At 43.3% G+C, this 27,027-nt stretch overlaps 3 protein-coding genes and 1 non-coding gene across 7 annotated transcripts; 3 read left to right on the forward strand and 1 right to left on the reverse strand.

The window, feature by feature from the left end:
• Positions 1 to 120: 120 nt before the first annotated feature.
• On the reverse strand, positions 121 to 7,360 carry LOC106607155 (galectin-2). Of its 2 annotated transcripts, XM_014203793.2 has the most exons (6): positions 7,084 to 7,360; positions 6,780 to 6,877; positions 2,378 to 2,473; positions 1,248 to 1,327; positions 682 to 853; positions 121 to 404 (listed from the first exon to the last, which is right to left on the reverse strand). In XM_014203793.2, the coding sequence occupies exons 3-6, from the start codon at positions 2,390 to 2,392 to the stop codon at positions 258 to 260; spliced, it is 414 nt and encodes a 137-aa protein (XP_014059268.2). In that variant the 5' UTR covers positions 2,393 to 2,473; positions 6,780 to 6,877; positions 7,084 to 7,360; the 3' UTR covers positions 121 to 257. The 2 variants fall into 2 exon arrangements, with proteins under 2 accessions (XP_014059268.2, XP_045576404.1); XM_045720448.1 differs by lacking the exons at positions 6,780 to 6,877; positions 7,084 to 7,360 and adding an exon at positions 3,001 to 3,174.
• On the forward strand, positions 3,819 to 17,345 carry LOC106607154 (PRKCA-binding protein). Of its 2 annotated transcripts, none has more exons than XM_014203791.2 (13): positions 3,819 to 4,007; positions 4,787 to 4,856; positions 6,460 to 6,571; positions 6,802 to 6,930; positions 12,440 to 12,506; positions 13,175 to 13,264; positions 13,792 to 13,845; positions 13,941 to 14,003; positions 14,205 to 14,338; positions 14,529 to 14,621; positions 14,749 to 14,799; positions 14,928 to 15,072; positions 15,640 to 17,345. In XM_014203791.2, the coding sequence occupies exons 2-13, from the start codon at positions 4,816 to 4,818 to the stop codon at positions 15,900 to 15,902; spliced, it is 1,242 nt and encodes a 413-aa protein (XP_014059266.1). In that variant the 5' UTR covers positions 3,819 to 4,007; positions 4,787 to 4,815; the 3' UTR covers positions 15,903 to 17,345. The 2 variants fall into 2 exon arrangements, with proteins under 2 accessions (XP_014059266.1, XP_014059267.1); XM_014203792.2 differs by having other exon boundaries at positions 3,820 to 4,007; positions 4,791 to 4,856.
• A 3,673-nt stretch (positions 17,346 to 21,018) lies between these two features.
• trnar-ccu (transfer RNA arginine (anticodon CCU)) lies at positions 21,019 to 21,091 on the forward strand. Its single transcript has one exon. It is a non-coding gene; the product is annotated as a tRNA-Arg (tRNA).
• Positions 21,092 to 22,868: 1,777 nt separating this feature from the next.
• plbd1a (phospholipase B domain containing 1a) lies at positions 22,869 to 27,018 on the forward strand. Of its 2 annotated transcripts, none has more exons than XM_045719446.1 (11): positions 22,869 to 23,121; positions 23,624 to 23,846; positions 23,929 to 24,012; positions 24,141 to 24,282; positions 24,385 to 24,525; positions 24,711 to 24,855; positions 25,078 to 25,278; positions 25,400 to 25,540; positions 25,657 to 25,890; positions 25,986 to 26,092; positions 26,170 to 27,018. In XM_045719446.1, exons 1-11 carry the CDS (start codon positions 23,061 to 23,063, stop codon positions 26,344 to 26,346), a joined length of 1,656 nt encoding a protein of 551 aa, XP_045575402.1. In that variant the 5' UTR covers positions 22,869 to 23,060; the 3' UTR covers positions 26,347 to 27,018.
• The last annotated feature ends 9 nt before the right edge of the window (positions 27,019 to 27,027 follow it).

Consider the following 27,027-nt stretch of genomic DNA (forward strand, 5'->3'; position numbering starts at 1 on the left):
TTCCACTGGATATCATAAGGTGAATGCACCATTTTGTAAGTCGCTCTGGATAAGAGCGTCTGCTAAATGACTTAAATGTAAATGTAAATGTAAATGGGGAAAAAAAGATAAACAATGATAGACTGTGGTCAACCCAGATACATATTTAATATGTCCAACAGTTCACTAATACATATATTAGAACAATGATTTGATAAATGTCATTGCTCCTGTCCTAACCCATTGACCTAACTAAATCACCCCTCATATATTGGGGTCTAGTAGATTTTGAAAGTAGTAAGTTTGAGGTCTCCTTTGATACGAATGTAGGTAATGACGTCTAGGCCTTCACGATTGGGGAACTGGATCTCCTGTCCATCAGGCATCTCCACTTCAAACATGTCGCCCATCAGCTTCAGCACAATCTTGAGAGGGAGAAACCCCATTTGTTTACATCATTAGTGTTGTAGCACATTCACCCTTACACCCACATGGCCAATTGCAACGAACAAGGTGGACTAAGCACTGTGCAGTGTATTAGCGCTAGTTTCCTTCAAACGATACTAGCAGGAGATTACATGGACATAGGCCCTAATTGTTTCTGTTATATTGAACACCTGAAACACTATGCCCAAGATTCTCCATTTGTTTGGTCAGGACCAAACCCCCCTCCCTCCATATTTTCAACCTCCATTTTCACACCTTGAATGTAGAACCCCTTTGGAGTGGATTGTGGAGCTCTCTCTTCTCATCACCCCAGCAGCCGGCAATCTTTGAGTTGCACACGAGCACAGTACCATCAGTGTCATCATTGAAGCGTGGGTTAAAGTGCAGTGCCAGGTCGTCTTCATCACAGCCCAGGTCGATCTGGAACCTGGATATATAATACATATAATACATGTCTGTCTAACATGAATTGATTTCACACATACAGAATACCAAAACAAAACCATTCCCTGGTCTGTCCTCCTCTTTTGAACAATAATTTGTGAAACTGGTAGTTTATTATTTTTTTTATGCATAAATTAATCTTATGGGTCCCTCTGTGTGATATAAACACAAAAACAATTAAATGCAGCTCCCGAGTGGCACAGTGGTCTAAGACACTGCATCTCAGTGCAAGAGGCGTCACTGCATCACATCCGGCTGTGATTGGGAGTCCCATAGGGCGGCGCACAATTGGGCCGGGTTTGGCTGGGGTAGGCCGTCATTGTAAATAAGAATTTGTTCTTACTGACTTGCGTATTTTTTAATTTTTTTAAATGTACCTCTCAGCCGCATCCATAATCCTCCCCTGTACTTTGAACTGGTCTCCAGCTCTCAGCTCCACATGCTTCAGCTCAAGTTCCTATGAAGAACCATATAATTAAATTGAGTGCTTTTGAACATAAGGTAAAAGGGATTTTGTATTTTAATATGTCATGTTGGGTTATAAAATATTTAATGACTGACTTTTAATAATCATTGGAATCACTATGTACAGTGCATGTGTCGGGTTCACCTTGGGGTCATGATAGGGGCTGTACCAAATGTTTGATGTATTATAATAATTGATTATGCGTATGTTGTATTTATAGAAGGGGGGGTTATAAGACCCCTCCCTCCTTGCATTTATAGGGTCCTATACTATAGATTAACAATATATATATATTAATTATAATGTTTAATATTGTTCTACAGTCTTTTCTAAGTCTCTGCCTCTTATAAAGAAACGGTCTGAGAGATTTGTGACTGTGAGACAGAACTCTGCAGGGGAGTGAAAGAGATAAGAGACTAGTCAGACATTCCACTATAAATCAACTTGGGGAGTGGACATTTACTGCTGAGCCTTTAGATAACACTGAAACTCTTTGTTTATGTAGCTGTGTAGGCATGGGTTTGGTCTCATGAGTAGAAGGTAATGACGTAGGCAGTGACATCACTAAGATATATGACTGCAGGCATAATAAAACAACTCGAACCCTTTTCTATTTTGCAGAACTTACTCAGAAACATGTGTGCTATGTTCCTGTTGTCAACTTGCAAATAATAAAGGTTTTTGATTGATTTAATTAAAGATATTGTCTAATGCTAATTTCACCAATGAGCCAATGATTGACAAGGAACAAGGAACGAACCCCAACACATGCATAGATTACTTTTTCAACAATTACCATGTTGTCAAAACATAATCAAGACTCAAGGGCCTGACTGTTTAAATGAATTCACTCAGCAACACATATCTGAGTGCAGTAAGCATGTAGGCCACTATGGCTGCGTTTACACAGGCAGCCCAATTCTGATATTTTTCCACAAAAGATAAGATTTGGGCTGCCTGTATAAACATGGCCTCTTCAGTAAGTAACTGTGTGGAATAAAAGTATCACCACATGAAAGCATGAAAGTTAATGAGACTTACCATTGGCATTGCCATGTTGTCACTGGTGGTCAAAGCGGCCCTGAGTGTGGTTTGAGATGCAAGACGGACTGGGATCGGACAAGATAACCTTATTTCCTGAGATACAGAGAGTAAAATGTTAGTTGCAAGTTTGTACTATCCTTTTATGTGCGCAACCCTCCTCACACAGGTCACTCACTGATTAACATGATAATGAGGCATGCTTAATGATGACTCAATAAAAACAATAAAATTATTCTCTTACTCACACCCTGATACTAGGTTATGACAAGAAGCTTGGTGGCAGACTGGCAGGGAAGATAGTTGCCTACTAAACTGATGCTTTTACTCACATGGAAAAGCCTGATATTTGATGAAAGTCACTCTGATCAATAATCAACTGTGTAGTGCTGCACTGTATATTATAAACTGGGTGGTTTGAGCCCTGAATGCTGATTGGCTGACAGCCGCTAGTGGTGCTGTAATTACATTGTTTAAAGTAAATGACTGTCCAGTGAAAAATCTTACTTTTAAAAGCTCATCTTGTGTTAACTCATACCCAAATAATGTTATCAACTCATCTTTTACTCATATTTTGTGGTCAAAGCATACATTTCAGAAAAAAACCACACTTCAAACCCCACCTTAAAGTTGTATCTCAAACAGACGGTTTCAAAAATGCTTGCTATTTCCTCATATAACATGATGTCACGTTTTTGGCCGAGACGTCTCATTGGCTCATTGGCTGAGCTGGCCATTAAGTCGTTTCCTTGTCATTAATATTTTTAATTACTGGTATACGCCCACAGCATTCTGTTGTTGGGGTACCCTCACACCATTCAAACACAGAAAAGCTGCTTTTTAACATATATTTTTAAATTGAAGGAAATAACTATTTAACTAATATTGTAATTAATTATAGGTCATATTTAATAGAAATCTGGAAGCACTGGACAGTTAAAGTGCATGATCTGCCCTTAACAAATACAACAATGAATAGATTTTATGAATCAACAGTATATTCAGATATGGGAAAGTGTGGGAAAGCTGGGAAAGTGTGACGACTTCCCTAGCCTATCAACCTTTTTAGTCTTTCAATGGTCTTCCAAGTGCAAAGCATACAAAAACGCTATTGAAAATATTCTATAAAAGGCATCAGGTAGAATAAGTAGATGAATCCACAAATACAATTTTATACATATCTTAAATGACAGCGTTTTCATGAATTGTATTATATAATATTGAAATCCAGTCCAAAACAGTATGGTCCTTGCGATCTGGAATCCTCGGGACCTCCCTACCCCATTGAAGTAGAAATGTTAAATGGTTAAGGTAAGGGTTAAGGTTATGTAAGGATTATGGTTAGGGTAGGGGTTAGGGTAAGGGTGGGACGTCCCAAGGTCCAGGATAGCGCTGACCATCTCAATGGGGAGAAGGGAAAAATAATCAATGACGGTTTCCGCCAAATTCCCGGAAGTGACGAGACATGTAAACAGAATCTTCTTTTTGACAGATGAATAACCCGTGAAGTGGTCCGAAGAAATACAAAATAACCTAAAATACAATGTACATTTAAAGAAACATTCCCCAGGGGCATGAGATAAACGTTTGTGTTAAGATAACAACGCGCGTGTCATCAACTGTGTCGGAGGTAAATAGCTGGCCAGTGGCCACCTTTCTTTTTTTATCATGCTCATTTGCCATACACATACTGCTGACAGCTGCCAACATTAGGTAGCCTAGCTAGCAAGTAAGCTAAACATTATTTAGGGAGGTAGCTTGCTACTAAAGTTGCCAGTTTTTGTTGTTGTTGCTTTCATTACAAAAGTACATGTTTGACTTTTGCGACAACATAACCTCCCGAGTGGCGCAGCGGACCAAGGCACTGCATCGCAGTGCTAGAGGCGTCACTACAGACCCTGGTTCGATTCCAGTCTGTATCACAACCGGCCGTGATTGGGAGTCCCATAGGGCGGCGTACAATTGTCCCAGCGTTGTCCGGGTTAGGGTTTGGACGGGGTAGGCCGTCATTGTAAATAAGAACTTGTTCTTAACTGACTTGCCTGGTTAAATAAAAGCCTAGCTAGGCTTGAACCAGGACTGACTAGCTGTGCTTGAGGAGACGAGGATCTCGTCATATTCATCGTCAACTAAAGCCCAGGTACTGGTTCAAGCTAGGCTCAGCTATCTACCAGCTGTGTTGGCTGACAGCAGCCAGCGAATTCCCATTTCTTTCCAGCAAATAAAGGAAAGCTTTCAAGTTATTTGTTGCCCACATATTATGTTCAGTTACTGTGTCAGCATTGGCAACCTTAACCAGTGATGGAATTTTGTGTGAGGTAACTAGTTAACTTATTTTTTTTAATGTCTTTATAGACATAGCTACTGCTTGACTAAGATTAATCAATGCCATTCTTGTTTTCCTCTTAGCCAGATTATACAGGATAAACAGTCCTGGAATGTTCACAGACATGGACTATGAGTTGGATGAGGACAAACTGTAAGTAAATATGATTTGCATCCTTTTCATGTTCTACATGTAAAAAAAAAGTGAAAACAGGTTTTTAGAAATGTTTGCAAATGTATTTATATAAAAAAAAAAAAAATACCTTATTTACATAAGTATTCAGACCCTTTGCCATGAGACTCGAAATTGAGATCAGATACATCTTGTTTCCAGTGATCATCCTTGAGATGTTTCTACAACTTGATTGGAGTCCACCTGTGGTAAATCCAATTGATTGGACATAATTTGGAAAGGCACACACTTGTCTATATAAGGTCCCACAGTTGACAGTGCATGGCTGAGCAAAAACCAAGCCATGAGGTTGAAGGAATTGTCCGTAGAGCTTCGAGACAGGATTGTGTCAAGACAGAGATCTGGAGAAGGGTACCATAAATATTCTGCAGCATTGAAGGTCCCCAAGAACAGTAGCCTCCATCATGCTTATATGGAAGAAGTTTGGAACCACCAAGACTCTCCCTAGAGCTGGCTGCCTGGCCAAACTGACCAAGAACCCGACGGTCACTCTGACAGAGCTCCAGAGTTCCTCTGTGGAGATGGGAGAACCTTCCAGAAGGACAACCATCTCTGCAGCACTTCACCAATCAGGCTTTTATGCTAGAGTGGCTTGACTGAAGCCATTCCTCCAGTAAAAGGCACATGACAGTCCACTTGGAGTTTGCCAAAAGGCACCTAAAGGACTCTCACCATGAGAAACAAGATTCTCTAGTCTGATGAAACCAATATTGAACTCTTTGGCCTGAATGCCAAGCATCACATCTGGGGGGAACCAGGGACCGCTCATCACCTGGCCAATACCATCCCTACGGTGAAGCATGGTGGTGTCAGCATCATGCTTTGGGGATGTTGTTCAGTAGCAGGGACTGGGAGACTCGTCAGGATCAAGGGAAAGATGAACGGAGCAAAGTACAGAGAGATCCTTGATGAAAACCTGATCTAGAGCGCTCAGGACCACCGACTCGAGCAAAGGTTCACATTGACAACAATGACCCAAAGCACACAGCCAAGACAACGCTTGAGTGGCTGCGGGACAAGTCTCTGAATGTCCTTGAGTGGCCCAGCCAGAGCCCGGACTTGAACCTGATCAAACATCTCTGGAGAGACCTGAAAATAGCTGTGCAGCGACACTCCCCATCCAACCTGATAGAGCTTGAGGGGATCTACAGACTAGAATGGGAGAAACTCCACAAATACAGGTGTGCCAAGCTAGTAGCATCATGCCCAAGAAGACTTGAGGCTGTAATCACTGCTAAAGGTGCTTCATCAAAGTACTGAGTAAAAGGTCTGAATACTTATGTAAATGTAATATTTTCAGGGGGGGGTTTATTATACATTTGCCAAAATTTCTAATAACCTGTTTTTGCTTTGCCATTATGGGGGTATTGTGTGCAGATTGATGAAGGTAAAAAACTATTTAATCAATTTTAGAATAAGGCTGTAAAGTAACAAAATGTGGAAAAAGTGAAAATTGCACTGTACATCTCATCTAATTGGCTTTGACAGCGCTTGCTTTCCCAAATCATATTGTAGACACTAGACAGACAATGTATTGAAAGAATCTCCAATTATCCTTCAACAGGGGGATCCCTACAGTCCCTGGGACTATATCCCTGAAGAAGGATGCTCAGAACCTGATAGGGATCAGCATCGGGGGAGGGGCGCAGTACTGTCCCTGTCTTTACATTGTACAGGTATTATGTACCTCTATACTGTACCTCAGTCCATTAGAGCGGTTGTGTTTGGTTCAGAAGCTATGTATCCAGAGTGTTAACAAAATCAGAAAAATTAGATTATAGATGCATTGTATAAACCATTTTCTTGAACTTTCTTAAAGCAGTTTGTTTTAAGGCTCTGAGCTCTTATGGCTTTGTTTTTGTCAGTGTTGGATATATTCTTTACCTGTAACTGGGATCTCTGTCAGGTCTTTGACAACACCCCTGCTGCTCTGGAGGGGACTCTGGCGGCTGGCGACGAGATCACAGGAGTGAACGGCAAACCTGTGAAGGGCAAGACAAAGGTGGAGGTGGCAAAGATGATTCAGGCTGTCCAGGTACAATAAGAGGGCTTGGAATTAGCTTTTCAATCAATTTTGGTTTGATACTACAAAAGGCTACAAACCAGTTAGTGTATTTCCTATAGTTATTTTTTGATAGCCACACAACCCAAACCATGTATCAACACTGAAAAGACTAACAAGACTTACCAGTAGATAAAAATAGAAAGTCCAAAGCCACAGTATTTAATTCTGGATTCTGTGTTTTTTGGCAGTAAATTACCAGTCAGTCTGAAAAGGGCTGCGGTCACTATTAGACGTTAAATAATAGGGTCACCTCAGATCGCTCAGCGGAGCTAGTGAGAACAGGACAATAGCCAGGAGTTTGGGCCCTCACATCACCAGTGTGGAGTGGCAATGTTGTTTTTAAATCTATTGTGACGACACAGGAAGCTATGCGAGTTCAATGACTACCCCACCATGGTCTGTGCTCAGGATTAGAGAGATGGGGAGAGATGCTCCACTGTCTGTATAAAGGATTATAATGTGCCATTGTTGCCCTTAGGCTTCGCTGACTCTTTCATTTTTTTGCATGCTATGCCCACTGAGTTGGAATTGTCACAGTGGTATTTATTGATATTACTTGCAAACTTTGTGCAGAGGATCAGAGGATCTGTAGTTCGTATGTTTCTACACTTGCAGAAGCACCTTTGTTTGGCTTAAATACTGCTATATTGTCCTTCATGATTTTCTGTTTAAATTAGTTACAGACACACTTTGTACAATGTTTGGCAATACCTGGTTCACTATGACCTGCCTGTAACGCTAATCCTCAGACTAACCAGGGGAGAAAGCCAATGTCAGGTTAGGTAGATCTATCAATACTGTATTGCCTGGGGGAAGCCCATAGGCTATATATACTGCTCAAAAAAATAAAGGGAACACTAAAATAACACATCCTAGATCTGAATGAATGAAATAATCTTATTAAATACTTTTTTCTTTACATAGTTGAATGTGCTGACAACAAAATCACACAAAAATAATCAATGGAAATCCAATGTATCAACCCATGGAGGTCTGGATTTGGAGTCACACTCAAAATTAAAGTGGAAAACCACACTACAGGCTGATCCAACTTTGATGTAATGTCCTTAAAACAAGTCAAAATGAGGCTCAGTAGTGTGTGTGGCCTCCACGTGCCTGTATGACCTCCCTACAACGCCTGGGCATGCTCCTGATGAGGTGGCGGATGGTCTCATTTACATTACATTTACATTTAAGTCCTTTAGCAGTTTTGACTGGGCTGAGCGGGAACTGTGCTTCCTCAGAGGTAGGGGGGCCAGCAGGCCAGAGGTGGATGAACGCAGTGCCCTTGTTTGGGTGTAGGGCCTGATCAGAGCCTGAAGGTATGGAGGTGCCGTTCCCTTCACAGCTCCGTAGGCAATCACCATGGTCTTGTAGCGGATGCGAGCTTCAACTGGAAGCCAGTGGAGAGAGAGCGGAGGAGCGGGGTGATGTGAGAGAACTTGGGAAGGTTGAACACCAGACGGGCTGCGGCGTTCTGGATGAGTTGTAGGGGTTTAATGGCACAGGCAGGGAGCCCAGCCAACAGCGAGTTGCAGTAATCCAGACGGGAGATGACAAGTGCCTGGATTAGGACCTGCGCCGCTTCCTGTGTGAGGCAGGGTCGTACTCTGCGAATGTTGTAGAGCATGAACCTACAGGATCGGGTCACCGCCTTGATGTTAGTGGAGAACGACAGGGTGTTGTCCAGGATCACGCCAAGGTTCTTAGCACTCTGGGAGGAGGGGACAAGGGAGTTGTCAACCGTGATGGCGAGATCATGGAACGGGCAGTCCTTCCCCGGGAGGAAGAGCAGCTCCGTCTTGCCGAGGTTCAGCTTGAGCTGGTGATCCGTCATCCACACTGATATGTCTGACAGACATGCAGAGATGCGATTCGCCGCCTGGTTATCAGAAGGGGGAAAGGAGAAGATTAATTGTGTGTCGTCTGCATAGCAATGATAGGAGAGACCATGTGAGGATATGACAGAGCCAAGTGACTTGGTGTATAGCGAGAATAGGAGAGGGCCTAGAACAGAGCCCTGGGGGACACCAGTGGTGAGAGCGCATGGTGCGGAGACAGATTCTCGCCACGCCACCTGGTAGGAGCGACCTGTCAGGTAGGACGCAATCCAAGCGTGGGCCGCGCCGGAGATGCCCAACTCGGAGAGGAGGATCTGATGGTTCACAGTATCAAAGGCAGCAGAAAGGTCTAGAAGGATGAGAGCAGAGGAGAGAGAGTTAGCTTTAGCAGTGCGGAGAGCCTCCGTGACACAGAGAAGAGCAGTCTCAGTTGAATGCCCAGTCTTGAAACCTGACTGATTAGGATCAAGAAGGTCATTCTGAGAGAGATAGCAGGAGAGCTGGCCAAGGACGGCACGTTCAAGAGTTTTGGAGAGAAAAGAAAGAAGGGATACTGGTCTGTAGTTGTTGACATCGGAGGGATCGAGTGTAGGTTTTTTTCAGAAGGGGTGCAACTCTCGCTCTCTTGAAGACGGAAGGGACGTAGCCAGCGGTCAAGGATGAGTTGATGAGCGAGGTGAGGAAGGGGAGAAGGTCTCCGGAAATGGTCTGGAGAAGAGAGGAGGGGATAGGGTCAAGTGGGCAGGTTGTTGGGCGGCCGGCCGTCACAAGATGCGAGATTTCATCTGGAGAGAGAGGGGAGAAAGAGGTCAAAGCACAGGGTAGGGCAGTGTGAGCAGGACCAGCGATGTCGTTTGACTTAGCAAACGAGGATCGGATATCGTCAACCTTCTTTTCAAAATGGTTGACGAAGTCATCTGCAGAGAGGGAGGAGGGGGGGGGAGGATTCAGGAGGGAGGAGAAGGTAGCAAAGAGCTTCCTAGGGTTAGAGGCAGATGCTTGGAATTTAGAGTGGTAGAAAGTGGCTTTAGCAGCAGAGACAGAAGAGGAGAATGTAGAGAGGAGGGAGTGAAAGGACGCCAGGTCCGCAGGGGAGGCGAGTTTTCCTCCATTTCCGCTCGGCTGCCCGGAGCCCTGTTCTGTGAGCTCGTAGTGAGTCGTCGAGCCACGGAGCAGGAGGGGAGGACCGAGCCGGCCTGGAGGATAGGGGACAGAGAAAATCAAAGGATGCAGAAAGGGAGGAGAGGAGGGTTGAGGAGGCAGAATCAGGAGATAGGTTGGAGAAGGTTTGAGCAGAGGGAAGAGATGATAGGATGGAAGAGGAGAGAGTAGCGGGAGAGAGAGAGCGAAGGTTGGGACGGCGCAATACCATCCGAGTAGGGGCAGAGTGAGAAGTGTTGGATGAGAGCGAGAGGGAAAAGGATACAAGGTAGTGGTCGGAGATTTGGAGGGGAGTTGCAATGAGATTAGTGGAAGAACAGCATCTAGTAAAAATGAGGTCAAGCGTATTGCCTGCCTTGTGAGTAGGGGGGGAAGGTGAGAGGGTGAGGTCAAAAGAGGAGAGGAGTGGAAAGAAGGAGGCAGAGAGGAATGAGTCGAAGGTAGACGTGGGGAGGTTAAAGTCACCCAGAACTGTGAGAGGTGAACCATCCTCAGGAAAGGAACTTATCAAGGCGTCAAGCTCATTGATGAATTCTCCAAGGGAACCTGGAGGGCGATAAATGATAAGGATGTTAAGCTTGAAAGGGCTGGTAACTGTGACAGCATGGAATTCAAATGAGGAGATAGACAGATGGGTCAGGGGAGAAAGAGAGAATGTCCACTTGGGAGAGATGAGGATTCCAGTGCCACCACCCCGTTGGCTCGATGCTCTAGGGGTATGCGAGAACACGTGGGCAGACGAAGAGAGAGCAGTAGGAGTAGCAGTGTTATCTGTGGTAATCCATGTTTCCGTCAGCGCCAGGAAGTCTAGGGACTGGAGGGTAGCATAGGCTGAGATGAACTCAGCCTTGTTGGCTGCAGACCGGCAGTTCCAGAGGCTGCCGGAGACCTGGAACTCCACGTGGGTCGTGCGCGCTGAGACCACCAGGTTAGAGTGGCAGCGGCCACGCGGTGTGAAGCGTTTGTATGGCCTGTGCAGAGAGGAGAGAACAGGGATAGACAGATACATAGTTGACAAGCTACAGAAGTGTTGTTTCTTGTATTATTGTCTCGTGTCTTTAGAGAACTGTTTCTCTTTGATATCCTTTTTCTTCTGTCCTGATTTTCTCTTTCTTTTCTTCTGTTAACTAGATATTCTTTGTTGTTCTTCGTTAGCTAGCTAGCTTCTTCCAAAAGAGTCCCTAGCAACTGCTTAGCAACTGGTAAACAATTCAGTTAGCTAAGATAACTACAATTTTATGAAAAATAGTTATTTTTCAAAAGCCTATCTTCTTTGTTTGTTGCTTGTTTTTTCTCCTATTCAGTCTTGCAGTTTTCTTTTGCTTTTTTCCGATGTACTTCACTCTAAAAAACATGTAAATTTCAATATTTGTAGGAGCTCATTTTTCAGCTGCTGCTGCTCAAATTGGAGTTCCGGAATGAATGTCTCCTGAGGGATCTCCTCCCAGACCTGGACTAAAGCATCCGCCAACTCCTGGACAGTCTGTGGTGCAACGTGGCGTTGGTGGATGGAGCGAGACATGATGTCCCAGATGTGCTCAATTGGATTCAGGTCTGGGGAACGGGCGGGCCAGTCCATAGCATCAATGCCTTCCTCTTGCAGGAACTGCTGACACACTCCAGCCACATGAGGTCTAGCATTGTCTTGCATTAGGAGGAACCCAGGGCCAACCGCACCAGCATATGGTCTCACAAGGGGTCTGAGGATCTCATCTCGGTACCTAATGGCAGTCAGGCTACATCTGGCGAGCACATGGAGGGCTGGGCGGCCCCCCAAAGAAATGCCACCTCACACCATAACTGACCCACCGCCAAACCGGTCATGCTGGGGGATGTTGCAGGCAGCAGAACGTTCTCCACGGCGTCTCCAGACTCTGTCACGTCTGTCACATGTGCTCAGTGTGAACCTGCTTTCATCTGTGAAGAGCACAGGGCGCCAGTGGCGAATTTGCCAATCTTGGTGTTCTCTGGCAAATGCCAAACGTCCTGCACAGTGTTGGGCTGTAAGCACAACCCACACCTGTGGACGTCGGGCCCTCATACCACCCTCATGGAGTCTGTTTCTAACCTTTTGAGCAGACACATGCACATTTGTGGCCTGCTGGAGGTCATTTTGCAGGGCTCTGGCAGTGCTCCTCCTGCTCCTCCTTGCACAAAGGCGGAGGTAGCGGTCCTGCTGCTGGGTTGTTGCCCTCCTACAGCCTCCTCCACGTCTCCTGACGTACTGGCCTGTCTCCTGGTAGCGCCTCCATGCTCTAAGTGGACAGTTTGATTTCACAAAAGTGTGATTGACTTGGAGTTACATTGTGTTGTTATAGTGTTCCCTTTATTTTTTTGAGCAGTGTATTTTAGTTTGAGTAATATGACCCCTGGGGGAAGTGTCGATGTGGATTTGCATCATGGTTTTTATTATACTGTGGTGGTGTTTGAGTTACTGTCTTCCTTATCTCTTCCATGCATTCCTCTTGTCTTTGCAGGGAGAAGCAACGATCCACTACAACAAGCTGCAGGCTGACCCCAAACAGGGGAAGTCACTGGACATAGGTAACAGACGCAGAATACATCTGTAAAATATACAGGTAATGGACAAAATAAAGGAAACACCAACATAGTGTCTTAACAGGGCGTTGGTCCATCACGAGCCGCAAAAACAGATTCAATTCTCCTTGGCATAGATTCTACAAGTGTCTGGAACACTATTGGAGGGATGCGACACCATTCTTCCACAAGAAATTCCATAATTTGGTGTTTTGTTGATGGTGGTGGAAAAGGCTGTCTCAGGCGCCACTCTAGAATCTCCCATAAGTGTTCAATGGGGTTGAGATCGGGTGACTGGCACGGCCGTAGCATATTGTGAAATATCAGCAAATTGTGCAGTCTTTGTCACTGAAGCTCTTGTCAAACTTGCCCCAACAATCATCCCTCTTGCAAAGTCACTAAGATCTCTTCTTCTAGCCATGGTAGCCAAAATATTGGGCAACTGGGCCTGCCCAGCATTTTTATACATTATTAAGCATGATGGGATGTTTATTCCACAACTGTGTGGAAGCACCTGCTTTCAATATACAGTACATTGTATCCCTCATTTACTCAAGTGTTTCCTTTATGTTGGCAGTTTCCTATATTTTGGTAGAGTACCATTTTTACTCACCAGACAGACAGATGCTACCATCATAGTATGTTTTTATGTTGTGTTATCTGGTGTGTTTTAGTGCTGAAGAAGGTGAAGCACCGCCTGGTGGAGAACATGAGCTCCGGTACAGCCGACGCTCTGGGGCTCAGCAGAGCCATACTCTGCAATGGTGAGACTGGGACAAAACACGCTGTCCATCCGTCTGGCCATGTTATAGATTTCTATTATTTCTTACTTTACTTTCCTCATTGCATACACTTGAAGCCAATTACAGTCAATTGAAGCCAATTTAGTTAGTATCATACCTATGAGACTGGCCCTGTCCGAATAACCATACTAGCGTACTACATACTTAAACTGCATACTCATTTTGGCATTTGATCTCGTAGAATTCACTTGTTTTCTGACTCACGTGTTTGACAAAAGCTGATAATCAGATAAATTGACGCGCAGTACCAAAATGAACGAATGGTGGGAGTCAACGCAATCACGCATTAGATGACTCATTCGGAGTACTATTTCAAAAATGTCACTTAACTTTTTTTCAGATACTATCTAGTATGCTAGTATGGGTATTCGGACACGGCCACTGCATAAGCTCTGTGCCATCTCATGATGGCTGATATCATCTGGACTGGAGAGGGGCACTATGCTACTACTGTAAGTGTCCTCATACTAGGCCCTTTTCTTTTTCAGATGGTCTGGTGAAGAGACTGGAGGAGTTGGAGAAAACAGCTGAGCTGTACAAAGGTATTTTTTTTTATTATTGTAATGTTATTATGTATGACATTCTCTATACGTTCTCCCCTCTTCATGCACCACTGTCCTTGTTTGTCTCTTTACAGGCCTGATGGAGCACACGAAAAGACTGCTCAGAGCCTTCTTTGAACTCTCTCAGACACACAGAGGTGAGTTACCACGCCCTGAAACTACACAAACGTTATGTTAAACTACAAATCTAGACACAAGATAACCATGTACTATGGTCATACTCAAGCTCCCTCACACTGGAAGTGAACAGGTTTGTATTTACAGTAATGTGTTGCATGCCATGAGACTGGATGATGTCTGATTGTTCCACTCTCTCCCTCTGCCTGGACGACCCTCAGCGTTTGGAGATGTGTTCTCTGTGATCGGGGTACGGGAGCCTCAGGCTGCAGCCAGTGAGGCCTTTGTGAAGTTTGCTGAGGCTCATCGCAACATGGAGAAGTACGGTATCCAGCTGCTAAAGACTATCAAGCCAGTGAGTAGTAGAAGACATTAACAAACAGTCAAATCAATACACAAACCATTAACAGGATTCATATACCAACACCACAACAAGCTTGCATTCACTCCTGCATGTACCTAGATTAGGTAACGTACATCCCCACACATCTATATATATTGGGAATCAATTAATCATGTTCCTCTCTCTGTCTCCTGTTTTGTAGATGCTCCATGACCTGAACACCTACCTTCATAAGGCAATACCAGACACCAAGCTCACCATCCGCAAATACCTGGATGTCAAATTTGAGTACTTGGTGAGAGCAGACCCCTTATTCAAAATGTCAACATTGATCAACTAAAAACAGGGTCTAAACTGTACCAAAGCGTTTATTTCTAATGTGTTAGTCATTGGCGTAAAAGTTAATCCATTTTGTGTTCCAGTCTTACTGTCTGAAAGTGAAGGAGATGGACGATGAAGAGTACAGCTGCATTGTCAGTACCTTACCTTACTTCCTATGCCTGTAGTCCATACAGAAACACTGATATCATTGAGTAACAAAGTGGATCTCTGTAACGTGTTTGTGATTTAGTTTTTCTTATATACCTGTGTGTTTCCTTAGGCGATAGGAGAGCCTATGTATCGCGTAGGCACAGGGAACTACGAGTACCGGCTTGTGCTGCGGTGTCGACAGGAGGCCCGTGCTCGGTTCGCCAAGATGAGAAAGGATGTGCTGGAGAAGATTGAGCTACTGGACCAGAAACATGGTTTGTTCTCTCTCTGTGTCTGTCTACCTAGGAGAATCATCCTCTCCATTAACGCTCTGTCCAGCTACCTGTAATAAGTGGACAGAGTATCTGTCCAAACAGTCTCTCTCTGTTTGCCCATTACTAATGGATATAAAAGCCTTCCCACTGGGCAAAAACTGGGTATGTCAACATTGTTTCCACGTGGAAAACTGATTTGGATTTGCAAAATCATCAACGCAAGGGAATTTTGTATTATTTTTCACCCAACTTTTTATAATAATTATTTTAGATTTTATGTTGAATTCAAGTTAGTTTAAACCTCAATCAAATGTAAATTAAAACTAGACGTTGAACTGACATCTGTGCTCAGCGGGTAAATTTATCCAATGTATGATCAGTCCCTCTCTCCCTGCTTCACGATATACTAATGTATCAGACTGAGCGTTTCTCGGCACAGATGGCCTACTAATTGTAAACAACTCTTTCTTTGACCTCTGCACTGCTAGGAAATACCAGATATGTCTAAAGTGTGGTATTAAGGTAGGGTGTGTGTTTACATCCTTCTCCCTTCCTGCTTCCATTCAGTCCAGGACATCGTGTTCCAGCTGCAGCGTTTTGTGTCAGGCATGTCGCGCTACTACGACGAGTGCTACGCCGTGCTGAAGGAGGCTGACGTCTTCCCCATCGAGGTGGACCTCTCCCGCACAATGATCAACTACGGCAGCCAGTCACGCTCCTTCACAGAGGAAGAGGAGGAGGAGGAGGAGGGAGGAGGAAGTGAAGAACAGGATGGGGGTGCTGGCAAGCAGGCTGCGAACGGTGCTGAAAAACTGATTGATGATTATTGAGAGTTTATATGATTGTTTTCTGGAGCAAAATTCCACCTACGTCTATCAACTGCCACTCACTCTGCATTTATTTAGCAATGATTAGTTAAATATGTGGAAATGGTCAGCAAAGTCATCACACTGGAAATACTACTGTGAATTGCTGCTATTCCACTGTACTGGAACTAACTATTGCAACCTACTGTAACCAATACCATTTCCACAACTGACAGCCATCACTGTAACCAACTTTGTGGAGCTTGAATCGATTTCTCAACGGGTTTTTTCTGGATCAGTTTATTCTGCAAGTTTATTTCAAGTCCCTACCAAACACATATCAGATTGGTGGATGATATTTCCCTAAAGAAAATCTATATTGTTGCTAAATGAGTGCAGCATAGTATGTTACAGAATGAATGGACAAAGTGTATTTTTATCTACAGGTTGTAGGAGGTGCTGATGATTCAGTTTAGAGAAGTGTATATATGTTTGGGGGTCCTTCAGTCTCATTTGATTCATATGTGGACAGACGAGTCTATTCTCAACAAGTGGCCAGTCCTGGGTCTTGATGAGATGACAGCGGTTAAATGCTGTTCCCGATAAAATGATGGAACAATTTGGGGAGAGCACGTGGTTAAGAGAGATCATTAACCAGGGCTGGCCACAGACCAAAATAGGACTCATTTTCCATTGACACAAGCCCTGATGTTACAAGTTTAACAGTCCCACTCAATATTTTGAATTCTATCTGCACTAAACCACATGACATTTGAATGGGGTAGCTGAACATAGTAGTGAGGTACAAATCACTTGTAAAGGATGAGTGTGTAATGGCAAGGTTTGGCCCTAACAGCATTTTAAACTGTATGAAGGAACCTCGGTCAAATTACATTTTATAATTCCACTGTTTTTTTTTGTTACTTGTCTTTTTCTGTCTCGCTGCTGCACCTGATGCTAGATTCTCAGCCCCACTACAGTATAATAATCATAAAACAAGTGCAGTAGAGGGCTGTGTTCTCTCAAATTGGAATGTATTTAATCAAAGGGACCTTTGTCTTATGTTTTGATTTGTCAACTACTGAACTGTATTGATTTTGTGCTGAAGCTTTAATCTGGTTACATTGCTACTCTTGCTCAGTTCCACAAACAAAGTGAACCCTGAACATTTATACCAATTTGATATGTGCAAATTGTGTTTTTATTTTGCTCTATGCTTCATGTATTATTAAAATACAGTATGTATCCATTGTGAAAACCATGGGCTCATAAGGGATTTACAATATAAGGAACATTGCTGGAGCTTCCAGAATGTCTTATTTTATGAAGATATTGAATATTTTTATTTCCTGTGTGTTTTAATCTTGTGTTGAGCTCTTCTGTGTTTGTCTTTATGTTACATGTTGTGTAGGTAAAAGAAAGATTCATTAATTATTCAGATTTAATTAAAGTTTCTGCAAAAAAAGATTTGGTAACCATTCTTTGTGTTATTAAGATAGAAAATATAACTGGATTTTTTGGATCACATGTTTACATGTGACATTCTTTGCACGCTTTGAGGATAACACAGTGCCACCGACACAGCCCGCTACCAAGGACTGTGGGCTCTCCTTCTCCGTGGCCGACGTGAGTAAAACATTTACAGTGACTTGTGAAAGTATTCACCCCCTTGGCATTTTTCCTATTTCGTTGTCTTTCAACCTGGAATTAAAATAGATTTTTTTGGGGGGAGTTGTATCATTTGACTTACGCTACATGCCTGCCACTTTGAAGATGCTAAATATTTTTTACTGTGAAACAAACAACACAAAAAAACAGAATTTGAGCATGTATAACTATTCACCCCCCCAAAGTCAATACTTTGTAGAGCCACCTTTTGCAGCATTTACAGCTGCAAGTTTCTTGGGGTATGTCTTTATAAGCTTGGCACATCTAGCCACTGGGATTTTTGCCCATTCTTCAAGGCAAAACTGCTCCAGCTCCTTCAAGTTGGATGGATTCCGCTGGTGTACAGCAATCTTTAAGTCATACTACAGATTCTCAATTGGATTGAGTTCTGGGCTTTGACTAGGCCATTCAAGACATGTAAATGTTTGCCCTTAAACCACACAAATGTTGCTTTTGCAGTATGCTTAGGGTCATTTCCCTGCTGGAAGGTGAACCTCTGTCCCAGTCTCAAATCTCTGGAAGACTGAAACAGGTCTCCCACAAGAGTTTCCTGTATTTAGCGCCATCCATCATTCCTTCAATTCTGACCAGTTTCCCAGTCCCTGCCGATGAAAAACATCCCCACAGCACGATGCTGCCAACACGCTTCACTGTGGGGATGTTGTTCTCGGGGTGATGAGAGGTGTTGGGTTTGCGCCAGACATAGTGTTTTCCTTGATGGCCAAAAAGCTCAATTTTTGTCAAATCTGACCAGAGTACCTTCTTCCATATGTTTGGAGAGTCTCCTACATGCCTTTTGGCAAACACCAAACATTGTTGTATATTTTTTTATTTAAGCAATGGCTTTTTTCTGGCCACTCTTCCACAAAGCCCAGCTCTGTGGAGTGTGCGGCTTAAAGTGGTCCTATGGACAGATACTCCAATCTCCACTGTGGAGCTTTGCAGCTCCTTCAGGGTTATCTTAGGTCTCTTTGTTGCCTCTGATTAATGCCCTCCTTGCCTGGTCCATGAGTTTTGGTGAGCAGCCCTCTCTTGGCTGTTGTGATGTCATATTCTTTACATTTTTTAATAATGGATTTAATGGATGGATTTAATGTTGCTCCGTGGAATGTTCAACCCTGATCTGTACTTCTCCACAACGTTGTCCCTGACCTGTTTGGAGAGCTCCTTGGTCTTCATGGTGCCACTTGCTTGGTGGTGCCCCTTGCTTAGTGGTGTTGCAGACTCTGGGGCCTTTCAGAACAGATGTATATATACTTAGATCATGTGACAGATCATGTGACACTTAGATTGCACACAGGTGTACTTTATTTAACTAATTCTGTGACTTCTGAAGGTAATTGGTTGCACCAGATCTTATTTAGGGGCTTCATAGCAAGGGGGTGAATACATATGCACGCACCAATTTTCTGTTTATTTTTTATTTTTATTTTTTTTAAACAAGTAATTTTTTTCATTTCACTTCACCAATTTGGACTATTTTGTGTATGTCGATTACATGAAATCCAAATAAAAATCTATTTAAATTACAGGTTGTAATGCAACAAAATAGGGAAAAGGCCAAGGGGGATGAATACTTTTGAAAGGCACTGTAAACGTGTTAACCCTCGCAAGGCTGCCGGCCCAGACGGCATCCCTAACCGCATCCTCAGAGCATGTGCAGACCAGCTGGCTGGTGTGTTTAAGGGCATATTCAATCTCCCTATCCCAGTCTGTTGTCCCCAAATGCTTCAAGATGGCCACCATTGTCCCTATACCCAAGAAGGCAAAGGTAACTGAACTAAATGACTATAGCCCCGTAGCATTCACCTCTGTCATCATGAACTGCTTTGAGACTAGTCACTGATCATATCACCTCTACCTTACCTGCCACCCTAGACCCACTTCAATTTGCTTACCGCCCCAATAGATCCACAGTTGATGCAATCACCATCACTCTGTACACTGCCCTATCCCATCTGGACAAGGGGAATACCTATGTAAGAATGCTGTTTATTGACTACAGCTCAGCATTCAACACCATAGTACCCTCCAAGCTCATCATTAAGCTCGAGGCCCTGGGTCTGGACTTCCTGACGGGCCGCCCCCAGGTGGTGAAGGTAGGAAACATCACCTCCACTCCGCTGATCCTCAACACTGGGGCCCCAAAGAGTGTGTGCTCAGCCCCCTCTGTTCACCCATGACTGCGTGGCCAAGCACCCCTCGAACTCAATCATCAAGTTTGCAGACAACACAACAGTAGTAGGCTTGATTACCAACGATGACGAGACAGCCTACAGGGAGGAGGTGAGGGCTCTGGGAGTGTGGTGCCTAGAAAACAACCTCTCACTCAACGTCAACAAAACAAAGGAGATGATCGTGGACTTCAGGAAACAGCAGAGGGTGCACCCCCTGTCTACATCGATGGGACCGTAGTGGAGAAGGTGGAAAGCTTCAATTTCCTTGGTGTACACATCACTGACGAACTGAAATGGACCGCCCACACAGACAGTGTGGTAAAGGTGGCACAACAGAGCCTCTTCAACCCCAGGAGGCTAAAGAAATCTGGCTTGTCACCTAAAACCCTCACAAACTTTTACAGATGCACAATTGAAAGCATCCTGTTGGGCTGTATCACCGCCTGGTACAGCAACTGCACCGCCCGCAACCGCAAGGCTCTCCAGGGGGTGGTGCGGTCTGCCCAACGCATTACCGGGGGTAATCTACACGCCCTCCAGGACACCTACAGCACCCGATGTCACAGGAAGGCCAAAAAGATCATCAAGGACAACAACTACCCAAGCCACTGCCTGTTCACCCTGCTATCATCCAGAAGGCGAGGTCAGTACAGGTGCATCAAAGCTGGGACCGAGAGACTGAAAAACAGCTCCTATTTGAAGGCCAGCCGACTGTTAAACAGCCATCCACTAGCACACTAGAGGCTGATGCCTATAGGCATAGACTAGAAATCACTGGCCACTAAGGAATGGAACACTAGTCACTTTAATAATGTTTACATGTCTGGTATTACTCATCTCATAATTACTGTATTCTATACTATTCTACAGTATCTTAGTCACTTAATAATGTCTGGCATTACTCATCTCATATGTATATACTGTTTTCTATCCTTCTACGGTATCATAGTCACTTAATAATGTTTACATATCTTGCATTACTCATGTTATATGTATGTACTATATTCTATACTGTTCTACTGTATCTTAGTCCATTCTGCTCTGACATCGCTCGGCCATCTATGTATATAGTCTAAATTCATTCCTACTTAGATTTGGGTGTATTGGATATATGTTATGTAATTTGTTAGATATTACTTGTTAGATATTACTGCACTGTTGGAGCTAGAAGCGCAAACATGTCGCTGCACCCGCAATAACATCTGCTTATCACGTGTATGTGAACAAAACATTTTGATTTGATTCTATGTTGTGCAAATTTAAAATGATACCTCCCCGCCTGTTGGTTCGCGTGCGCCCCAGTGGCCTAATGGATAAGGCACTGGCCTCCTAAGCCAGGGATTGTGGGTTCGAGTCCCATCTGGGGTGGTCTGTTTTTGCGTCAAATTTCCTTTTGATTCATTGGAGTTATGTTTTTTTTATTTATTTCACCTTTATTTAACCAGGTAGGCCAGTTGAGAACAACTGCGACCTGGCCAAGATTTACAACTGCGACCTGGCCAAGATAAAGCAAAGCAGTGCGACAAAAACAACAACAGAGCTACACATAAACAAACGTACAGTCAATAACACAATAATAAAGTTATGATTCGATCATTAATCGTATTCTGGATGATGTATTTGGTAACGTATGTACATATATTGTAATGACTTCGTAGAGTATACTTGTTTCACTTTGTAGGCTGATACAATGGGATCTTGCATCTGGTGAGAAATCCAAGACGGAGGGTAACCAATCGAGATAAATTCACTTGTGTGTCATGAACAACATTCCCGAGAGCAACAATAGTGGAATCGGCAGGTTCGTCTTTGAAATAAAAGTCCGTCATTGTAACGGATGCAAACGGATAAAAATACTGAAAACATGCCACAATTGGACTAGATAATGCTACACACAGTTGGAATGTTGTTATATAAATTCAACAAAACAATTATTTGTTCATTTGAAGAAGAAAAACAATAAATAGTGGATATATTTGAATTTAGAATTGCATTGAAGGCATAAATACAGTTTATCCACTGTACAGCCTAACCTATGGATTGTGCACCCAGACATGGGGTAGCAGCCTACTCAGTGAAACTCACAGAACACAACTGTGAAGAGTTTACACACCAAAAATATACAGTAGGCTGAATAGCGTGGTGAATTCCCACAGTCAAAGTCTTGCAATAAGAGCTAAGACGCTAATATTTGTGTAAACTCAAAACAAACAAATAATAATAATAATAATATATATATATATATATTTGTTGCTTTTATTTAACCTTTATTTAACTATAGTTGTGTTCTGTGAGTGTCACTGAGTAGGCTGATACCCCATTTCATGGGTGCACAATCCATAGGTTAGGCTGTACAGCAGTGGTGGAAAAAGTACCCAATTGTCATATTTGAGTAAAAGTACAGATACCTTAATAGAAAATTACTCAAGTGAAAGTCACCCAGTAAAATACTACTTGAGTAAAAGTCTAAAAGTATTTGGTTCTAAATATACTTAAGTATCAAAAGTAAAAGTAGAATTAATTTGAAATTCCTTATATTATGCAAAGCAGACAGCACCATTCTCTTGTTTAAAGAATGTTCGGATAGCCAGGGGCACCTCCAACACTCAGACATAATTTATAAATTATGCATTTGTGTTTAGTGAGTCTGCCAGATCAGAGAAAGTACAGATGGCCATGTGTTGTCTTCATAAGTGTGTGAATTAGAAAATGTTCTGTCCTGCTAAGCATTCAAAATGTAACTAGTACTTTTGGGTGTCAGGGAAAATGTATGGAGTAAAAAGTACATTATTTTCTTTAGGAATGTAGTGAAGTAAAAGTTGTAAAAAATATGAATAGTGAAGTAAAGTACAGATACCCCAAAAACTACTTAAAGTAGTACTTTAAAGTATTTCTCCTTAAGTACTTTACACCACTGCTGTACAGTGCATATAAGTATGCCCCAATGCAATTCTGAATTCAAATACATATGCAGTGCAATTTCAACTAACTTTTTTGTCAAATGAACGAATAATTGTCTTTTGTTGAATTTATATAACAACATTCCAAACTTGTTTAGCACTATCTAATCCAATTGTGGTATGATTCCACTATTTTGATCCGTTTGCATCTTTTATTTTGAAGGCAAATAACTGATTCCACTATTGTTGCTCATGCTAATGTTGCTCAAAACACGTTTGTGATAAATTCCCCACTGGCTCCACCAATAAGGAAACTATAAACTTGAACCAGACTTTCAGTTCCCTACTGTTTTTATTTTGTGAATAGTGTGATTTGTTCAGGTAACATTCATATCTGTAAATCACGCATTTAAGATCTGTATTTACTTCGAACAGAAATGAAGAGGGTGTGTCTTTTGTTTTTTTTCTATGTTGCAGCGTCTTTCGCCAGTGCTGATGGTAGGTGATACATTCATTGTAGCTGAAGTTATTTTGTGAACTGTATTTGGATACACACAGCGAATTCGCTAATCAAAACAGCAAATTAATGTGATGGGTCACAATTTGTTTACCGACATAGAAGAAAGAGATTACATGTGGGCTAGACGAAATAGGCTGACATCTCAGATAGTGAAACTAACAGTGAAACGTACAGGGTTGTACTGAGGTCGAGACAATTGTTCCATTAAATGCAGAAATGAATCCATTTAAATCAACGATAAACCCAGGACATTCCAAAGCTCACATCGTGTTTTTGTTCTGATTAATTTCATATTTTTTTGTAACTTTTTGGCTATACTGCACAAATGGAGCTAGAAACATAAGCATTTTGCTGCACTTGCGATAACATCTGTAAATCTGTGTACATGACCAATACATTTTTATTTGATAATGTCAATAGAAAAAAATACTCTGTAATGTTTCTGTTGAAAGTTGACATGTGTAATTGCCTGCTTTACAGAGATGAAAGCAGCCACAGTGTACTGGGATGCTACACATAAGACTGTACAACTGAAAGAAGGAGTGATAGAAAAAGAGGGGGATGCATATGGATACCTCAATGACACCCTCTCTCAAACGGGATGGAGTGTACTGGAGATCCGTGCAGGGTATGGGGAGACCCTTGAGCATGATGAGGTCACCTATTTCCTTGCGGGATACCTAGAGGGCTTCCTCACTGCACCGTAAGTGCCTTGGGCATTGTTGCATGTCAATTCAATTTCTGATCGACATTGTCATGTTTAATCTTATTTTGTTTTTCATCAGGCAAATGATTAGTCACTACGCCAACATGTATCCCCAGCTGATCAAGGACCCCAAAGTTTTAGGTCCAGTGGAGCGCTTCATGGTGTGAGTGTTTTTTTTAAACATTTTTATCCTCAGGGATGAAATCCAATAACCATAGTGAAAAGCCAGGTCAGATCCACATCCTGTCCTTTGAGAATTTTGAGATGTGCTCTGCTCTGTGGCTCTATCAGGAAGCAGGACTCGTGGACCAGGGAGCAGGTGAAACTGAACAGGAGCACTGATCCTCTATGGCACCACACCGGCTTCATAGTTGCCCAGATGGACGGACTTCAGGCGGGGGTCGCACACTGGGCCAAGAAACAAGGGAAAGAGGTGCGCTGAAATCTAGAAATGGATCAATAGATTCATGGATCTTTATTCAGTGGCACAATGTGATCTCTAACCTCTTTCTGACTGGTGTCTCCCCCACTTTAGCCTCTGTCCCTGTTTGCTGTCCAGTTCCTGAATGCGGTGGGAGATCTGCTGGACCTGATACCAGCCCTGGTCCCTGGCACTGAGCCACCTCTCGGACATTTCAAATTACCCGGAATGGGCCACTGCTCTGCCCTCATTAAGGTTAGAGGTCATTCTGCTCTTGCTGTTGAGAGATTTATTCTGGACAGATCATTAGTGATATCAAGTAGTGTGGATCTGTTCTTGACTTACATCAGTCTTGTGTAGAACTCAATATGGTTTTCCCTCTATCCAGTACAATCAATGTTTCTATAGCACTCAAAACCAGTCTCTCTCTCCCCTTCTAGATGCTCCCTGGGTTTGAGAACCTGCTGTTTTCCCACTCTAGCTGGTATACATACGCTGCCACCATGCGCATATACAAGCACTGGGACTTCCACCTCAGTGAGCCCCACACTGCCACGGGCAAGCTGTCCTTCAGCAGCTACCCAGGTAGGTACAGCAGCTTCCCAGGTAGGTACAGCACTGTATAATGGCCGCTGTGACAGTATAAACACTACTCGTGGCTGAAGAGATACTTCAATATTTTGGAAGCGCTAGGTGTAGCCCCTCTACATTTTCATATAAATGTGTATATTTTTGATTAATGAAAACGGTCAATGTTCAGAATTCATCAGTACAGAAACAGATACTGTGAGACCACCCTCTACACAGGCTTCCTGGTGTCTCTGGATGACTTCTACCTCCTGGGCAGTGGCCTGATGATGACCCAGACCACCAACAATGTCTTCAACACGTCCCTCTTCTCCCAGGTCACGCCCCACAGCCTGCTGGCCTGGCAGAGGGTGCGTCTGGCCCACACCCTGGCACACACTGGGGAGCAGTGGGCCAATACCTTCTCCAGATACAACTCTGGTGAGGGAAGGAGGGAGGTGGATGACACATGAAAGCTTGTCCTGGTTTATCCCTCTGATAATGGTCTACAGTACAGAATGCATTTTTTTCACACATTTCTTCACTCTCCCTCCCTCTCTAGGGACCTATAACAACCAGTACATGATAGTGGACATGGGAAAAGTGACCCTGGGCCATAGTATAGAGGATGGGGCTCTGACCGTGGTGGAGCAGATTCCTGGCCTGGTAGAGTTCTCTGACCAAACTCGGGCCCTGCGCAGGGGTGAGGAACACGGATATGGATATAGTACTGCCAATAGATACACATCTTAATCATAAACTTAGCGGAGATAAAATCCCTGGAGGAGATAGTAATTGAGCAAGATCTTCCTTTCCCAGGTTACTGGCCCTCCTATAACGTGCCTTTCCACCCAAAGATCTACACCCTGAGTGGCTATGGGAAGATGTGGGAGGAGTACGGGGAGGACTTCTCCTATGACCTCTGCCCCCGGGCCAAGATATTTCGTCGGGACCAGGCTGAGGTTAAGGACCTAGACTCCCTCAAACACATCATGAGATACAACGGTGCGCCTACGTTCCTTGCCTTTACCTTGGCCATTTCTTTTTACTCTGGTTAGCTTTTTGTTACTTCCTTTAGTTCATTTCCTCCCGACATTCTCTCAGCTCTCGCTTTGAGTAGCTGTTAACCGTGTTCCTTTCTCTTTCAGACTACAAAAATGACCCCTACTCCAAGGGTGACCCATGCAAGTCCATCTGTTGCCGTAATGACCTGAGGGAGAAAGACCCCAGCCCAGGAGGATGCTATGACACCAAGGCAGAACTTTTACTAGCGTTCATTCAGTTCGATCTCTAAATCTTTTAAGATCATGTAATAAACATCTCTCTCTGTAGGTGACTGATTTCCACATGGCGCAAGAGTTCAGAGCGGAGGCGGTGAACGGTCCCACGACGCAGGGTGACCTCCCTCCCTTCTCCTGGGAGGACTTCAATAGCACGGCTCACCAGGGTCTGCCAGACCACTACGACTTCCCCTTCATCAGCATGCAGCCTGCACTCTTCATGCCCTGAGAGAGGTGCCATGGGGGAGGAGGGAAAAGGTTGGAAGAGTTGCCTATGGGGTTAGGGTAATGGAGGAGGGAGGTTAATGCAGATAGACTTTAATACTATCACCTTTATTTACAGTCCAATATAGTAAATCAGCCTCGGGGACAAATGCTGCAATAATGATCAAGCTTCAAGGAATTCTTATTTTATCTGTGTTTTGTCAATAGCCTACCAACTTTTCTATTCATGCACTCAGTTGACCTATGTCTTGGACATTGACTAAGAGTTGCTGCTGTACTGCTGTCATTTAGACATATTTTGAAAGATGCTGAATCAATGTAGAAAATGATTGAAGCCTGGCTTGTTCGGTGCCAAATACAATTTTTTTTAAATTCAGGTCAATGACCTAAACCTAGATTAAAATTCAGTACCCTTTCTGTTATAATCAAATCCTGACCTTGAAACTAATTACAATCATGTTGTCATATGTTGAATTCACTATATGATAATATCAATGCAATTCTCAGGGCTCTTAATCTCATGTTTGTTGCATGGCCTGCTGCTACGGTGTGTGTTTCTATTTTTATACATGGAAGAATATCTTTGAACTTTGTACTTGTTTGATGTCTTGGAAAGCTGCACTTCAGAAATGTATTTTCTATGATCATTGTTAATAAATTTCAACAATTCCCATAACTTTCATAT

This window comes from Salmo salar, chromosome ssa06, assembly GCF_905237065.1.
Source record: "Salmo salar chromosome ssa06, Ssal_v3.1, whole genome shotgun sequence".
NCBI lineage: Eukaryota > Metazoa > Chordata > Actinopteri > Salmoniformes > Salmonidae > Salmo > Salmo salar.

Coding starts and splice junctions, on each gene's coding strand:
- LOC106607155 (XM_045720448.1), bottom strand. CDS start 3,114: ATGGCCAGCTCAGCCAATGAGCCAATGAGACGTCTCGGCCAAAAACGT. Junction 2,474..3,000: donor GTTTGAGATACAACTTTAAG/GTGGGGTTTGAA, acceptor TCTGTATCTCAG/GAAATAAGGTTATCTTGTCC. Junction 405..681: donor AAAGGGGTTCTACATTCAAG/GTGTGAAAATGG, acceptor CTCCCTCTCAAG/ATTGTGCTGAAGCTGATGGG.
- LOC106607154 (XM_014203791.2), top strand. CDS start 4,816: ATGTTCACAGACATGGACTATGAGTTGGATGAGGACAAACT. Junction 12,507..13,174: donor GGGGAAGTCACTGGACATAG/GTAACAGACGCA, acceptor GGTGTGTTTTAG/TGCTGAAGAAGGTGAAGCAC. Junction 14,622..14,748: donor ATGTCAAATTTGAGTACTTG/GTGAGAGCAGAC, acceptor TTTGTGTTCCAG/TCTTACTGTCTGAAAGTGAA.
- plbd1a (XM_045719446.1), top strand. CDS start 23,061: ATGAAGAGGGTGTGTCTTTTGTTTTTTTTCTATGTTGCAGCGTCTTTC. Junction 23,847..23,928: donor GAGGGCTTCCTCACTGCACC/GTAAGTGCCTTG, acceptor GTTTTTCATCAG/GCAAATGATTAGTCACTACG. Junction 24,283..24,384: donor CCAAGAAACAAGGGAAAGAG/GTGCGCTGAAAT, acceptor CCCCCACTTTAG/CCTCTGTCCCTGTTTGCTGT.